At 50.9% G+C, this 16,399-nt stretch overlaps 1 protein-coding gene across 1 annotated transcript; it reads left to right on the top strand.

The window, feature by feature from the left end:
- The first annotated feature begins 10,806 nt into the window (after window positions 1–10,806).
- On the top strand, window positions 10,807–12,091 carry LOC123074768 (dof zinc finger protein 5). Its single transcript, XM_044497523.1, has one exon. The coding sequence runs from the start codon at window positions 11,051–11,053 to the stop codon at window positions 11,669–11,671; it is 621 nt and encodes a 206-aa protein (XP_044353458.1). The 5' UTR covers window positions 10,807–11,050; the 3' UTR covers window positions 11,672–12,091.
- The last annotated feature ends 4,308 nt before the right edge of the window (window positions 12,092–16,399 follow it).

Genomic DNA, 16,399 nt, shown 5'->3' with positions numbered 1-16,399 from the left:
TTTTTCATGGGGTGGTGCCCAGTAAGTCGGCGTATCCAGTCGGTAAGATCGAGCTGGAAGTAGCCTTCGGAGATGAGTACAACTACAGGGCGGAAAAACTAACCTTTGAGGTGGTTAAAATAAGAAGCCCGTACCATGCTTTATTTGGGCGGCCGGCTTACGCCAAGTTCATGGCACGGCCGTGTTACGTGTATTTGCAGCTCAAGATGTCGGGTCACAATGGGACCATTACGGTTCATGGCAGCCGAAAGATAGCCTTGGAGTGTGAGGAAGGTGACGCTGCTTACGCTGAATCTGTTTGTGCGACAGAGGAATTGAAGTTTTACAAGGATAATGTTGACCCGGCAGATATGACGTCTTTGAAAAAACCAACCACGGAGCATGAGCCGGTAATGAAATGTAAGTTAGCTGATGAGACTAAACTTGTTGATTTTGTTCCAGGTGACTCATCTAAGCAGTTCAGCATCAGTGCCAATCTGGATCCGAAATAGGAAGGCACGCTCATCGAGTTCATCCGTGAGAACAGGGACATCTTTGCATGGAAACCTTCTGACATGCCGGGTGTACCAAGAGAACTCGCTGAGCACACTCTCAATATTGATCCGAAATTTAAGCCAGTCAGGCAATTCCTCTGGCGGTTTAATGAGGAGAGGCGGAGAGCCATTGGTGAGGAAGTAGCCCGGCTCTTGGCGGCCGGGTTTATCGTTGAAGTCTTTCATCCAGAATGGTTAGCTAACCCGGTGCTTGTGCTCAAGAAGAATGGCACCTGGCGTATGTGCGTGGATTATACGGATTTAAACAAGGCTTGTCCGGCTGATCCTTTTGCTCTCCCTCGTATTGATCAAATTATTGATGCTACGGCGGGTTGTGAGCGTTTGAGTTTTTTGGATGCGTATTCTGGTTACCATCAGATCAAAATGGTTGTTAAGGACCAAGAGAAGACGGTGTTCATTACTCCTTTTGGAGCCTTCTGTTATGTGTCTATGCCTTTTGGGCTCAAGAGTGCACAGGCGACTTACCAGCGTTGCGTGCAGAATTGTCTTCATAATCAGATTGGGCGCAACGTTCATGCTTATGTGGATGATATTGTGGTCAAATCCAAAAAGAAGGAGACCTTGATAGATGATCTGAGAGAGACCTTTGATAATCTCCGGGTCTACAAGATGATGCTTAACCCGGCCAAGTGTGTCTTTGGTGTTCCTGCAGGCAAGCTCTTGGGTTTTCTGGTTTCTCACAGAGGCATTGAGGCTAACCCGGAGAAGATCAAGGCAATCACCTCTCTGGCTAAGCCGGCGTGCATAAATGACGTCCAGTGTCTGGCGGGTCGCATCGCTGCTTTGAGTCGGTTTATAAGCCGGTTGGGTGAAAAGGCCATGCCACTTAATCAGATGATGAAGAAAACAGATGACTTTGTCTGGAATGATGCTGCTAATGCTGCTTTTGAGGATTTGAAAAAACAACTAGCTGAGCCGCCAGTCCATGCTGCTCCTGTCGACAAGGAGCCTTTATTGATGTATGTCGCTGCTAACACACGAGCCGTCAGTGTAGCTGTGGTGGTGGAGCGTAAGGAGGCGGGTAAAGAGCATCCGGTTCAGTGGCCGGTTTACTACGTCAGCGAAGTACTCATTGAGTCCAAGCAACGGTATCCACATTGGCAGAAGCTTGTTTATGGGGTGTTCATGGCAAGCTGGAAGCTTAAGCATTATTTCCAGGGCCACCCTATCACTGTGGTCAGTTCTGCTCCCCTAGGAGATATCATCCAAAATAGAGAAGCCATAGGAAGAGTTGCTAAGTGGGCTATAGAACTTGGGCCTCATGGTCTAAAATACGTGCCACGAACTGCTATCAAATCTCAAGCATTGGTGGATTTCATCAACGATTGGACAGAGCTGCAGGTGCCTGAAGAGAAACCAGATAATACATACTGGACTATTCACTTTGACGGGTCCAGGCAATTGGAGGGCTCGGGGGCTGGAGTTGTGTTAGCTTCCCCTCGAGGTGACAAATTTCGTTATGTACTACGGTTGATGTTTCCCTGTACTAACAATGCAGCTGAGTACGAGGCCTTGCTCCATGGTCTTCGGATGGCTAAGGAGATGAGCTTAAGCTGGGTAAGGTGCTTTGGCGACTCAGATTTAGTGGCCCAACAAGTATCAGGCAAGTGGGATTCCAAAGATCCCCTCATGGCGGCTTACCGCCGCGAAGTTGACGCCATTGCTGGACACTTTCAGGGTTACCAAGAAGAGCACATCGATCGCAGAAAGAACGAGGCGGCTGATGCATTAAGCCGGCTGGGCTCTCAGCGAAAGCCGGTGCCGCCTAATACTTTCTTGGATATTCTACATAACCCTTCTGTCAAGTTGCCTACAGAGGAAGACTTGGCTGTTTCTGACCCAGAAGCATAGTTGGTAGCGGCTCTCCATGTTATCCCAGATTGGACAGTGCCATACTTAGCTTACATGACCCGGGGAGAATTGCCTGAGAATGAAACTTTGGCCAGACAAATAACCCGGCGGTCTAAGTCAATGATAATTATCAATGGCGAGTTGCATCATCGCAGTGTCACTGGAACTTTTCAGCGCTGTGTTTCCTCTGAGGAAGGTCAAGCAATTTTACGTGAGATTCATGAGGGGGATTGTGGCCATCATGCCGGCTCAAAATCCCTTGTGGACAAGGCTTTTCGTCATGGTTTTTATTGGCTGACGGCTCATGCTGACGCAGAGGACTTAGTCAGTAAATGTGACGGTTGTCAGAAGTTCTCAAGACGTGCTCACGTGCCGGCTCAAGAGTTGAGGATGATTCCAATCACTTGGCCGTTTGCAGTCTGGGGGCTTGATATGGTTGGGCCTTTCAAAAGGTCCAAAGATAAGAAGACCCACCTCTTGGTGGCGGTTGACAAGTTCACAAAGTGGGTTGAGGCAGAGCCCGTTAGTAAGTGTGACGCAGCCACGGCGGTTCAGTTCATGAAAAAGGTGATATTTCGCTTTGGTTTTCCACACAGCATTATAACTGACAATGGTACCAATCTGTCTAAAGGCGCCATGGAGGATTTTTGTCAACGAGAGCATATTCGGCTTGATGTTTCATCAGTGGCTCACCCTCAATCCAATGGTCAAGCTGAGAGAGCCAATCAGGAAATCTTGAAGGGCATCAAGCCCCGGCTTTTGGTCCCTTTGCAACGGACGCCGGGTTGTTGGGTGGAGGAGTTACCCTCCGTGTTATGGAGCATCAATACTACTCCTAACAGGTCTACGGGTTACACGCCTTTCTTCATGGTTTATGGAGCGGAGGCGGTCCTCCCTAGCGACATCTGTCATGACTCGCCTCGAGTGGCGGCTTATGTCGAGGCGGATAATGAGCAGGCGCGTCAAGATGCTCTTGACTTGTTGGACGAACAACGTGACGTAGCAGCAGCTCGCTCGGCGATTTACCAACAAGACCTGCGCCGCTATCACAGCCGCCGGGTTAAGTCCAGGGTTTTTCAGGAAGGTGATCTGGTGCTCCGGCTCATCCAGGATCAAACAGACGCACACAAGGTATCCCCACCTTGGGAACGGCCCTTTGTGGTCAGCAAGAACTTGCACAACGGGTCATACTACCTTATCGACGTTCGGGAGCACAAAGATTCACGTAAGTCGGAGGAGGAGACCCGCCGGCCGTGGAACATAGCTCAGCTTCGGCCTTATTACACTTGAGCCACTGGCTCTCATAATGTATATATTTCTATAGCCATGTATATATTGTGATAAATAATAAAGCAGGGCCTCTGTCCCTTTTTCCTCCAAAGGTAAATGTGTCATTGTTATTTTCATTGCAACATTACATGGTCACTTGGAGGTTCATCCGGCTTATGATCGTATTCGAATCTAGCCGTTCAAAATATGATCACTTGGGGGCTTCCTGTTCAAACTTAGGTCGTATCCGAACCAAAGAGAACATAGCTGTCGATACCCACTTGATTGGCATATTGCCGAGCTCATTGGGGAGTTTTTCTTGATCATATTTGAATCATAGCTCAACCCCCTTTGGGAACCGACGTGGATCGTATTCGAATCAGCGTCGTTAAACAACTCTCAAGGTCATTTGGGGGCTTCCTGTTCAAACATGGGTCGTATTCGAACCAAAGAGAACATAGCTGTCGGTACCCTCTTGATCGGCAACGCCAAAGCCACTGGGGGCTATATGATCGTATTCAAATCTTAGCTTAACCCCTTTGGGACGGTTCTCTGGTCGTATTCGAATCAGAAGCCTCCAGATTTTTGACATCTTTTTGTTGCAAACAAGTTCTTTTGATCATATCAAAAGTATTCAAGGGTGGTTCTAATTCCACCGGCTTAACCTTGATTAATAATGTTGATGGCACATAATAAGTATTATAAGTGCTGGTGAGCCGGAGTTCTCAACCTCATTATTCGGGCTACATAAACCGGAACTGTATCTGAAGGCTCGCAGGTATGCTATTATGGTATCTCGAAGATATAATTGAGAGCCGGTTTATTATGACTTTGATTCATATTCCTGGTTATAAGACTCTCCGTGCGGTAAGCTGCCTAGAGACTTGTGATTTGTTTTCTATGCAGGACAATTAAAGACAGCTATTTAAACTTAGGGAAAGCAGAGGATCAAACATAACCCGGAAGAATATAAAAGAGCAGTTTAAATGGAGTTAAGCAATACACACGTGCACGATGGCACGACAAAATTAAGTATTCGTCCTACTCTATTACATGACTCCCCGAGTCCGAAAGGTGAGGCATCGTCTTTTAAGACATCATATGAGCCGCCTGCGAGATCAAGGGCGTTGTTGGCCTGAGGTTTCCGGGTCATCCCTCTCTGCTCCTCCGGCTGTGTCCATGACCTAGAAGGTTGATGGTTTCCAGTCAATGCCACTCAAGGCTTCAAATTGAGCCTCATCTCAATTAACCTGGCCAGGTCAACTTCAGGGGCGAAGGTATGCTTACGAGTCGGAGGAATCAGGCTGACTGCTTCATAGAGTGGTGTTGGGATCCTCTGATTCTCCGTGTCATAGCCCGGTTGATACTTGGTAAGGTATGTATCATTACCAATCAAGGTGGCCACCGGGCGCACGCTCTTCACACAGGCGGCGAAGTCTTTCTGGTTATAGGGGGTGCCGTCTTCCTTCAAGCTGGGGTATCCAAGAGCGATGTCGGCCGGGTCTAGCTCCGGTAGAAACGCCTTGGCCCGGCTCAAAGCGGCTATAGCTCCGGCTCTTGCAGAAGCCCGTCTCAACTCTTGGAAGCATTGAGGAAGTACGGCAAGCCGCCTGAGTACATCTGCCAGGTGAGTGGGAACCTCATTTGACAGAGCCACAACGGCTAAGGCACGCTGTGACCCGGTGTACAGTTGCTCTACCAAAGTATAAACCGCCTTCAATTTGGTCAGCACATTTTGATTAAGATTGGAGCTCCTGGGGCCTGCATGACAAAGTCAGGTGAGTTGATGGCAATGGTGATACTTATGGGAAACGAACGAAGTAAACTAGTTAGAAACTTACAGAGTAACTTACCGAAGATTGCGGAGGCCATCTGAGATACATGGCGTTTTAAGCCGGAAAGTTCGGTGGTTCTTTCAGTAAGAGCGGCCTCCGGTTGTTCGGCCCGGTTGAGCAAGGCAGTCTTCTCATCCGCCCAGGCTTTTCTTTCTGCTTCAAACTTTTTCTTCAGTTTCTCTTGTGCAGATACACTGAATTCAAATTTGGAATTGGCCTTTTGGGTCTCACTTTCCTAGGTCTTCAGGCGGTTCCTTAGATCAGAGATTTCTGATTCAAATTTCTTACAGACGGCCTGTACAAATTCCGGGTTACAGTTAGGGTGATTATAATGCAACATTAAGTCCCAAGCACTTTGCAAGCAAAGACACTTGGCACTTGGGGGCTAATGTATGCTGAAAAGCTCTATTTACAATGCCGGTTCATGAAAATAAGTCCCAAGCACTTTGCAGGCAAAGGTACTTGGCACTTGGGGGCTAATGTGTAAAGTTGCTCAACTACTTGATTAAAGTAAGGAAAGAACCGGGTCAACATGACTGTTTAAGCCGACCCTTGAGTGTGACCAGGTAAGCCGGTTTCTTGTAGTAATTATTAAGCCGGTATTAATTTTACAACATATTTTATCATAAGTCATAGACTTGGGGGCTGGCATGGTAAGGATAACTATGGAGTAAGCAAGAGAGTCATACCTTAGATTTTTGCTGTATTTGCTTCACCATGTCAATTTCCAGGTCCCGGCTGTTGTGCACTTGATTAACATAGCCAGAGACAATATCTCCAATGCTCAGATTGGCATAGTCAGTGATGTCCATCCTGGCCCTGCGGCGTTCCAGAAGCTCTTCCTTGGCAGAGCATCTAGCTAACACGGTGGGTCTTCCTGGTTCGACAAACTCTGTCCGGGTGATTACAACGTCCGGATCATCTGGATGAGCCGGGCTGGGGATCTCCGGGTTATCGGAACCTTCCATGACTTGTTCATCAGATGGAGCAGTGGTAGTTTCAGGAGCTGGTGCAGTTGGCGGCTCATGAGCAGAAGCCTCAGGTTCAGTCAGGACCGGCTCTTCGGCCGGCTTATTTTTCTTCACCCTCTTGCTGGGCTTTACTTGTACACTGAAAGTCAAAGAGTTAGTGCAAAAACATGAGTAAGATAAGCACAAAGTAAGCTGATCATCATTACCCGGGTGCGGTCTTGAAGGCCGGCAAGCTAGACTGCATTGAGTCGCCGGAGGAAGGTGAAGTTCCCTGGTAGTTTGAATCAGAAGAATTGAGTGGTTGACGAGTGACGCCCGCCAAAGGATGAAAAGGATATAAGTCGGAGAAGAGGTCTGCGTCTTTGCTAGTCCGGGTCTGCCTCCGGCTCTCATAAATCTATCGCTTCAAAAGAAATTGAGGATCTTGATAAGCTAAAGGATGTGAAAATCTTACTTTCCGGGTTACTCTTCGAACTTCCCGTCTCGGCAAAGGCTCGGAGTCGGATGAAATTATAGTTACCTCTTCATTCACTTCATGACTTGTTCCAGTGTCCTCCTGCTGATAATCCGTGTCAATAAGATGGTTAAAAAAGGAGCCTAAAGAGTCAAGAGCTACCTCTGACTCGGAGTTGTCTTCCAGACGAAGTAGGTCCGAGGCGCTAGGTTTACTCCCCTTCTTACGGGGAGCGGCTTTCCTGGTGGCTTTTTTAACTTTCCTGGCTTTCTTGGCAGCTTCGTGGTCATACTTGACCTTCCAGAATTTATCATTAGCCTGTAAAATACAACGAAGGTTAGTAAGTTAAGACAAAATCGTTAAAATGGAAGGAGAAGCATTCAGGTTAATGGTTTACCGCTGGAGCCGGGTTAGTCTTGCAGAAAGGGCTTAAGCCCACTCTCCAGCAATCTGCCAGGCTCTCATTCAGAAGCGACTTGGTTGTATCATCAATGACGTCCTCAGGTAAGTCGTCTGGGCTGTGTCATAGAGGATCATCTTTCTGGCATGTGTAATCACACATCAAGCCGGGGCGGCGGCTTAAAGGAATCACCCGCCAGGCAACCCAGACCCGGACCAGATCAATACCATTCAAGCCGTTCCCCAGAAGAGCTTTGATTTTGTTGATGGTGGGTGGAAGTGGTTGACGTTCAGCTTGAGATAATTTGTCCGGCAAGGGGTGATTTGATTCCAGGCGCAGGGCGCGAAAGCCGGGCAGAGGGTTCTCGTCAGCCGGAGAAGTGTCCTGGCAGTAGAACCATGTCTGGTTCCAATCTTTCGGGTGGCTTGGCAGCTCAGCATAAGGAAAGAGACAATCTCTCTGTCGTTGGATTGAAATTTCGCCAAGTTCCAAGCTAGGCCCGTTGGCACATTCATTCTGGCGGTTCAGGTAGAATAACTCCCTAAAGAGCAGCAAGCTGGGTTCTTCTCCGAGGTACACCTCACAGAACACTTGGAAGTTGCAGATGTTTGACACGGAATTGGGTCCGATGTCTTGCGGTCGCAGGTCAAAGAAGTGCAGGACATCTCTGAAGAATTTTGAGCCGGGAGGAGCAAAGCCCCGGTTCATGTGATCAGTAAAAATGACAACTTCCCCATCCTTGGGTTGAGGCCTCTCTTCTGACGGGTCAGGAGCACGATTTGACATGACCTCTTTCTTTGGCAGATTACCCGATTTCACGAAGTCAGCTAAGATGCTGTCGGTGACGTTGGATCTAACCCAGTTGCAGGTGATGGGTGCTTTGGGAGCCTTAGGTGGCATTGTGAAAGATGGAAGCCTATGACAAAATAAAGTTTCCGGTTCAAATTTAAGCCGGAGGAAAATTTCAGTTCAGTATTTAAGATGGCGGCTTATGAAAGGGCCTAATGATATATGGTTAATTGTGTCAGGTTATTTAAGCCGCCGTGGATATCATGAGCAATTAAGTTATTTAACTCTATTATGAATGATCCAGAACTTTCGTAAAGCATGGCTGCTTTTAAGCCGGCGATATGACCCGCCATGGTTAACAGATGCAGTTTTTGCCTAAGTGTTGCACAAACAAGTTTCACAGATTACAGGGATTATTTTGGATCAAGCGATCGTTCAGAAAAGAAAAATTTCTAGACCTAAAAACTGATACGGAGAAGTTCATCAGCTCTAAATGAGGTCTTTTTGCAAGCAAAAGGGGTCTGCTAATATGGAAAATGGGCGTGAAACGACTACCGCCGGAGTTGTGCCTTACTCTTGGATCAAAGGGAGCCGTCGTGGAAGAACTGCGAAGGAATCGCGAGGAACCACGAAGAACACCGAAGAACTTGCGAACCCTAATGTGGATCTAGTAGACGGGATGGCGAGGACTTACTGGTGCTGACGAGCAGCGGAGATGCGTCGCGGTTCTCTGGCCAAGACAAGTCGATGCAGCGGCCTTGGTTGGTGCGGACGAGATACGCGGCGGCGGCGACGGAGCTCAGGCTCTGTGGTGTCGAGAGGAGGAAGATGATGGAAAGGGAGAGTGACGAAGACCTGAGGGCCGGGCCTATTTATAAGGGACGGCTGATGAGTGGGCACGAGAAACGAAGAGGCTGAAGACATGATTATCCAGCTGCAGAGGCGCCTCGAATTTCGGGATAGTTATTAAGATAAGGATCCGTTGAGATACGTTGGACGGAACGTGCATTAATGGCGGATGACGTCACGGCGGGTTGCCAAGAATCCAGAAGATGACGTCATGGCGGGTTATGACCTTCGCACAAGCAGAAGCCGGAAGATTTTCTCTTAAGGTATTGAAGATTGACATGAACCGGTTCAAATCAATCTAGGGCCTAATGTTGGGGATATAGCTACTGGTGTTACCCGCCCAGGAGGGGCCGGGTTACATTGAGACGATCATCGCATGAAGCCCAGAGTCAAGCTCGAAGATGGCGGGTCAGTAATGGGCTTAAGGCCCGGAGGCGGCTTAAGGCCCGTAGTGGTAAACCGCCGTAAGGCGTGACTTGTAGTGTAAGGCAGGAATAGTTAAGAGTCCGAGCCGGACGCTGTTTATAAGCCGGCCGAGACTCTGAGAGCCACTGGGCGTTAACCTCTCTATATAAAGGGGCGACCCGGCGGTGGTTCAGGACAAGTAAGATCAGATCGATAGCCAGGCAGAGCGGTTTAGCTCCTGGTCATCGAAACCCTAAGTAATACCACCTCAACTGGAAGTAGGCTTTTACCTTCAACGTAAGGGGCCGAACCAGTATAATCTTCGTGTCCTTTGTCCCGTTTAACCCCTTTAAGCTTCCTACCGGCGATGGCTCCACGACTAAGTCCTTGCTCGAGAACATCTGCTGTGACAATTCCACGACAACTGCGGTGTGCCGGTCTCCCAGTACTGGCGGCACACTTCGACCTTGACGTCGGGCCAGAAGCGTGGCGCGGCCGCTGGAGGGGAGATGGAGAAGGAGGCCGGCGAGGTGGACTGTCCGGCCGCACTTCCGGACGAGGCGGAGGACGACCCCGCCCCATGGTCGTGCTTGCCCTTCTTGCCGGGGTGCCACTTCCAGAACCCCATGGCCGGCGGGGAGCGAGGTGGACGGCGGCTAGAGTTTGTTGTCTCCAATGGAGGGGGCAACGGTGGGGAAGCAGATGGGGACGGGGAAGTGGAAGTGGTAGTGAAAGTCCACGGCTTTGCCATAAAAAAAGACGTGGCCGGTGGCCATGTGGGTGGCTGGCATGCAAGCCCAATCACCCGTGTGCATTGACTAGGGTCGGTGGGAGGTAGTTGCACGGCCGGCACGCGAGCCCGAGACAGACGCCGAGACACCGCGTGCCCGTCCGTCTATTGTCCGCGCAGGCGCAAAGCTCGCTTAATTAGGCGTCAAGAATGGGTTGGGCCGAACGAAAAACAAACGAGATTTAAGGATGGGTTACGCATTGGGTCGGCTCGTCTGTCCGTTCGTGCCCCAACTCCGACGCGTCCGGAGTTGGCCTTAGATCCGTCATCGGTTCTTGCAGCAGGATGGATGGGGCAAGAGGGGAACACAGAGCATAAAGGCGCAAAATACACACGAATCCACACCGCGGAAGAAACCAAGGCGGCCACGCACTCGGAGGGAGCGCCCCCATCCCTTCGTTTTCCCGCAACAAAACTCCAGGTCCACCCCACCATGCGACGGAGAGCTGACCTCCCAATCCCATATCCCGCTACAACAACAACAACAAGGCTCTCCAAGATTTATATAACCCGGAGATTCCCCTCGAACCACAAACTCCACATGCAGATCAAAATCAAATCAAAATCCACCCATCCGCAAACCCACGCAGCCGCAAGCAAACCCAGCCGGCCGGCGTAAAAGTATACGGACGCAAGAGAACCCGATGTGCGTGCGGGCGTGTGTGCTGTGCGCGTAACATATTTGGCCTTTTGCTCTTGCGGTCCAACCCACGTACGCGACGCTTTACTCACTCTCTGGTGTGATGAGTGACCTATCCATCCATCCATCAGCTGCTGGGATGCATTTAAGTAGCAGCGACCGACCCCTTTCCCACATCGCTCTGCCTCCGCTGCCCCCTCTCTCCCCGTCCTCCACTCTCCACTCCACCCTTTCTCCCGTCGCATGCTCTCCCACGTCGAGATGGCACCCGCCGGGGCCGGCGGCGGCTTCAAGCTCTTCGGCAAGGTCATCACGCAGTGCGTCGAGGGGACCCAGGCGTCGCCGTCGCCGTCGCCCGCGTTCGCCGCGCAGGACGAGGAGCGGCGGCTGCACGGCGAGACGGACCGGACGACGACGGCGGTCAAGCGGGAGGCGGCGGACATGGACTCGTCGCCGCAGCATCAGCAGCAGCAGGGGGCGGAGGCGTCGCGGCGGACGCAGCTGCAGGAGTCGGCGGAGGCGCGCGCGGCCGCGGCGCCGCTGCCGTGCCCGCGGTGCCGGAGCCGGGAGACCAAGTTCTGCTACTTCAACAACTACAACGTGAACCAGCCGCGCCACTTCTGCAAGGCTTGCCACCGCTACTGGACGGCCGGCGGCGCGCTCCGCAACGTGCCCATCGGCGCCGGCCGCCGCAAGAACCGCCCGCTCGGCCCCATCGCCACCGTCGCCGGCCACCACCACCACCACCACCAGCGCGCCGCCGCCGGCTTCGTCCTCGGCTTCCCCAGCCCTTCCTCCTCCCCCACCTCCCCACCGCCGGTGTACGCCGACCGGTGGCAGCTCGGCCCGGATCGCCGGTTCTGATCCCATCCCGCCGACACAACCATTGATCGACTCGTCCGCGGCCCAACCGGCCGCCCGGAAGACGAGGGTTCGGATAGAGTTTGGTTTGACCCGCAGAATCCTGATGAGATGAGACGGGAAGGCTGGCTAGTATTAATAGCTTGTACGTGAAGGCTCACTCACGCAAGACATGGAAAAAGGAGGAGAATTCGAATGTCCCTTTACTTTTCTTTTCCTTGTTCCCTTTGCTATGCTAGCTTCCCTCTTGTTAATTCCTTGCTACTGTAGTAGTATTCCTAGCATTTTGTTTGCACTTGTTTCTTCTTCTTGGGTTGGTCCGTCAGTTTGCGTCGCCTGTGTAATGTAAAATGGAACAGATCAGGTTGCGCGGTACTAGTAGCAGCAAGTTGCGAGAAACATGTCCCATTCCCATTGTGTATGTATGACGAGCATGCGTAAGCTTTCATGACTCCGATGAGTGTGATGCGATCCCATACCATGCTTGTCCGCATCCATCTCTGTCTTGGAAGTGAGCGCTCATCAATCATCATCACCTCGCCCAAAGCCCCGAAGGATGATGATGGCCGTCCATCTTTCTTACGGGGGCTGGCAGAGGAGGTGAAAGTGATTGGAGTAGTAAATCTGTGGTGATTGTACTTGCAAAAATGTACTCTACCACTCCGGTGTGTACTCTTACATTATCGTCGCGCTCGCACGGATGCCGTCATATTGTGCTGCCTGCGGCCTGGTAGGAGTATCAACTGGATGGAAGCCGTACAGCAAGAACCTGTTGCTAGCTCGCGCAAGTAGACCATAGTACTTGTGCCAGTTTAATATCACTACTAGTACTATGGATCAATTGATTGATTACCGTAGCAGCAGCAGTACTTGTGAAGCTTGTTTAAATAATCCGCATGCATGCGTGGGTTGTGCTGTAGCCTGATTCTCTTGGAGGACAAAAGTGGTTGCTCCCACATTTACATTTCGGTAAACCGGGCAGGCGCTTTTCACCACCATCCTTTTGGGAAGTTTCGTCACAAAGGGAAAGAGAAAGCGTCGTGGATGGAGATGGGCAGGCACCTGACTGGTGACTTATTACTAGTCCTCATCAATGCACTGGGAAAAAGATAAAGGCAGCTTTTCCTCAAAGGACCGGGAGCCGGAGCGGAGGAGATAATTATTCCAACCGTCAGCTTGTCCGGGTCAATGAGGGAGGGAGGGGCGCCTTCGCCTTTGAACAACAGTTCAGTCCCCACCCCGCTTTCGCAACTGCCTTTAATTGCTCGCAAAGTTACTTTATGTAGGCGCTCGCAAAGGCGTTTGGCTCCGTTTTTTTACTCACTTCTCGCTCGGTCGTCAGCATTGGGATGGTTGGGGGTTGGGACTGCGGCTCCGGCCGGGACCTTTTCGCTGCAGTGGCAGAGCTACTGACGTGTGTGGTGTAGTGTATACATAACATAGATGGCTAACCTAACCACAGCGGAGGGACCTCTCTGTGGCTCTGGGCTTTCAGCTTCATAATAAGAGCGGCTAATCAATGGAATGGTATGGTTTTGGAGCAGACCATCATCATGTCTCCTCCCACGAATGAATTGCGACGCGCCTATCTCCCGCTCGCGAAAAGAAAAACTCTTTCAATGCTGACATGGAGCGAGCCATACGTGCGACACGACAACTACAGGCCCCCAACACCCGTACCCAGCGGTAGCACTAGTCGAGTATACTACCAAAAGCCAGTATAAGTTGTGGTCACGTGTTCTAGTCTCTCAGTTGTGCACACTATGCACTGCAAAAGGTTGTTGGTACTTGAAGGAAAATAAGAGATGCCTGCCACTGCAAAGACGGGGGAAAGACGAAAAGGAGCAGAGCATGAGGAGACTTTTGGTCCAGAGCATCGTTTGATAAGAAAAGAAAAGAAAAAAGAAGCAGCAGCAAGCAAGGAGCGATAATCCTGCAAGCTACACGTGCTCTGCCGCGCTGCCAAAAGGTGACAGCCAACCCAACCCAACCCAAAAGTGCACCAGCAGCATCAGCAAGTGCGCTTTTCTTCTTTCCTTCCCGCAGTAAAGGGCCTGCAGAAAGGTTGGCGACGCGGGCGGTGAACTTCACCGGCCCAACAATCCAACACATCCGTTCCGCCCCGCCGCCTTCTCCTCCGCGCCCGCCCAGCAAACCGTCGGCTCGGCTGCTTTCGTGCTCGGGACGAGTTGACCATGCCGCATGTCTATCCTCCGGGTGGGTTTCGCCGGCCGGCATGTACGCCGGCGCGGTGCCCGCCCGTGACACGGAACGGAACCACGCGTCGCTTTTGCTTGCTGCTCAAGAGCTCCAGCGGTAATTAGCGCGGATACTATGAGGAATCAATGGCGATCGTTGCTCATTAATGAAGCGCAGTGACAGCGAGCTAACCCGGCCGGGGGCCATGCCGGGGTTGCTTTCCCCTCCACAATTAAGTTGGGCAGAAGGAGCCCAGAAAGAGGATGCACGTAGGTTTCAGGAAAGCCATGGACCATGGTGGCGCCGATGGCTACGTCCGGTTACAGTTACATTGATGCGTGTCCCTCAGCCTCAGGTAACATCAGGTTTCAATTTCTCTTTGCCCAACTAAGATAGTACCGTCGTTTAGCGACTACATGCGTTAATTATGGACGGGACGTTGAACTCATCGTGTGTATAGGATGGGATGGAGCCTGCCGTCGAAATGTCTGAGAGTTTTATTCGCTTGTGGTTAGCGAGATTTTGCTACTAGGAGGAGTATTTTTTTTTAATTTGGTATTATCACTGCTCACTGGATCTAGTCCCTTGTGGTCTTGGATGTTTATTAGCGCACCAAGGACATGGGCACCGGATATCTATGGATATAATAAAAGCTTTGTGTCTCTTTCAACTGGTACCGACGGCCGGCCGGCCGGCAAGGGGATCGGCCGTGGAACTCAAAAGAAGATAGCAAAAGCATAAGTTAAGACCGGAGAGATGTAAGTACTGTTGGAGAACGTAGCATAAATTCAAAATTTTCTACGCATCACCAAGATCAATCTATGGAGTAATCTAGCAACGAGGGGAAGGAGAGTGCATCTACATACCCTTGTAGATCGCGAGCGGAAGCGTTCAAGAGAACGGGATTGATGGAGTCGTACTCGTCGTGATCCAAATCACCGATGATCCTAGCGCCGAACGGACGGCACCTCCGCGTTCAACACACGTACGGAGCAGTGACGTCTCCTCCTTCTTGATCCAGCAAGGGGGAGGAGAGGTTGATGGAGATCCAGCAGCACGACGGCGTGGTGGTGGAAGTAGCGGGATTCCAACAGGGCTTCGCCAAGCGCTGCGGGAGGAGGGAGGTGTGTCACGGGAGGGAGAGGGAGGCGCCAGGGCTTGGATATTGCTGCCCTCCCTTCCCCCAACTATATATAGGGCCAAGGGAGAGGGGGGGCGCAGCCTTGGCCCTTCCTCCAAGGAAGGGTGCGGCCAGGGGGGAGTCCTTCCCCCCAAGGCACCTCGGAGGTGTCTTCCCCCTTTAGGACTCTCCGTTTATCTTATCTGTTGGCGCATGGGCCTCTTGGGGCTGGTTCCCTTGGCCCATATAGGCCAAGGCGCACCCCCCACAGCCCATGTGGCCCCCCCGGGGCTGGTGGACCCCTTGGTGGACCCCCGGACCCCTTTCGGCACTCCCGGTACAATACCGATAAAGTGCGAAACTTTTCCGGCGACCAAAATAAGACTTCCCATATATAAATCTTTACCTCCGGACCATTCTGGAACTCCTCGTGACGTCCGGGATCTCATCCGGGACTCCGAACAACTTTCGGGTTACCGCATACTAATATCTCTACAACCCTAGCGTCACCGAACCTTAAGTGTGTAGACCCTACGGGTTCGGGAGACACGCAGACATGACCGAGACGACTCTCCGGTCAATAACCAACAGCGGGATCTGGATACCCATGTTGGCTCCCACATGCTCATCGATGATCTCATCGGATGAACCACGATATCGAGGATTCAATCAATCCCGTATACAATTCCCTTTGTCTATCGGTATGTTACTTGCCCGAGATTCGATCGTCGGTATCCCGAGACCTTGTTCAATCTCGTTACCGGCAAGTCTCTTTACTCGTTCCGTAACACATCATCCCGTGATCAACTCCTTGGTCACATTGTGCACATTATGATGATGTCCTACCGAGTGGGCCCAGAGATACCTCTCCGTTTACACGGAGTGACAAATCTCAGTCTCGATTCGTGTCAACCCAACAGACACTTTCGGAGATACCTGTAGTGCACCTTTATAGCCACCCAGTTACGTTGTGACGTTTGGTACACCCAAAGCATTCCTACGGTATCCGGGAGTTGCACAATCTCATGGTCTAAGGAACTGATACTTGACATTAGAAAAGCTCTGAGCAAACGAACTACACGATCTGTGCTATGCTTAGGATTGGGTCTTGTCCATCACACCATTCTCCTAATGATGTGATCCCGTTATCAACGACATCCAATGTCCATGGTCAGGAAACCATAACCATCTATTGATCAACGAGCTAGTCAACTAGAGGCTTACTAGGGACATGGTGTTGTCTATGTATCCACACATGTATCTGAGTTTCCTATCAATACAATTCTAGCATGGATAATAAACGATTATCATGAACAAGGAAATATAATAATAACCTATTTATTATTGCCTCTAGGGCATATTTCCAACAGTCTCCCACTTGCACTAGAGTCAATAATCTAGTTCACATCACC

Source organism: Triticum aestivum, chromosome 3D (assembly GCF_018294505.1).
Source record: "Triticum aestivum cultivar Chinese Spring chromosome 3D, IWGSC CS RefSeq v2.1, whole genome shotgun sequence".
Classification (NCBI taxonomy): Eukaryota; Viridiplantae; Streptophyta; class Magnoliopsida; order Poales; family Poaceae; genus Triticum; species Triticum aestivum.
This window is presented reverse-complemented; position numbering and strand designations above follow the sequence as displayed.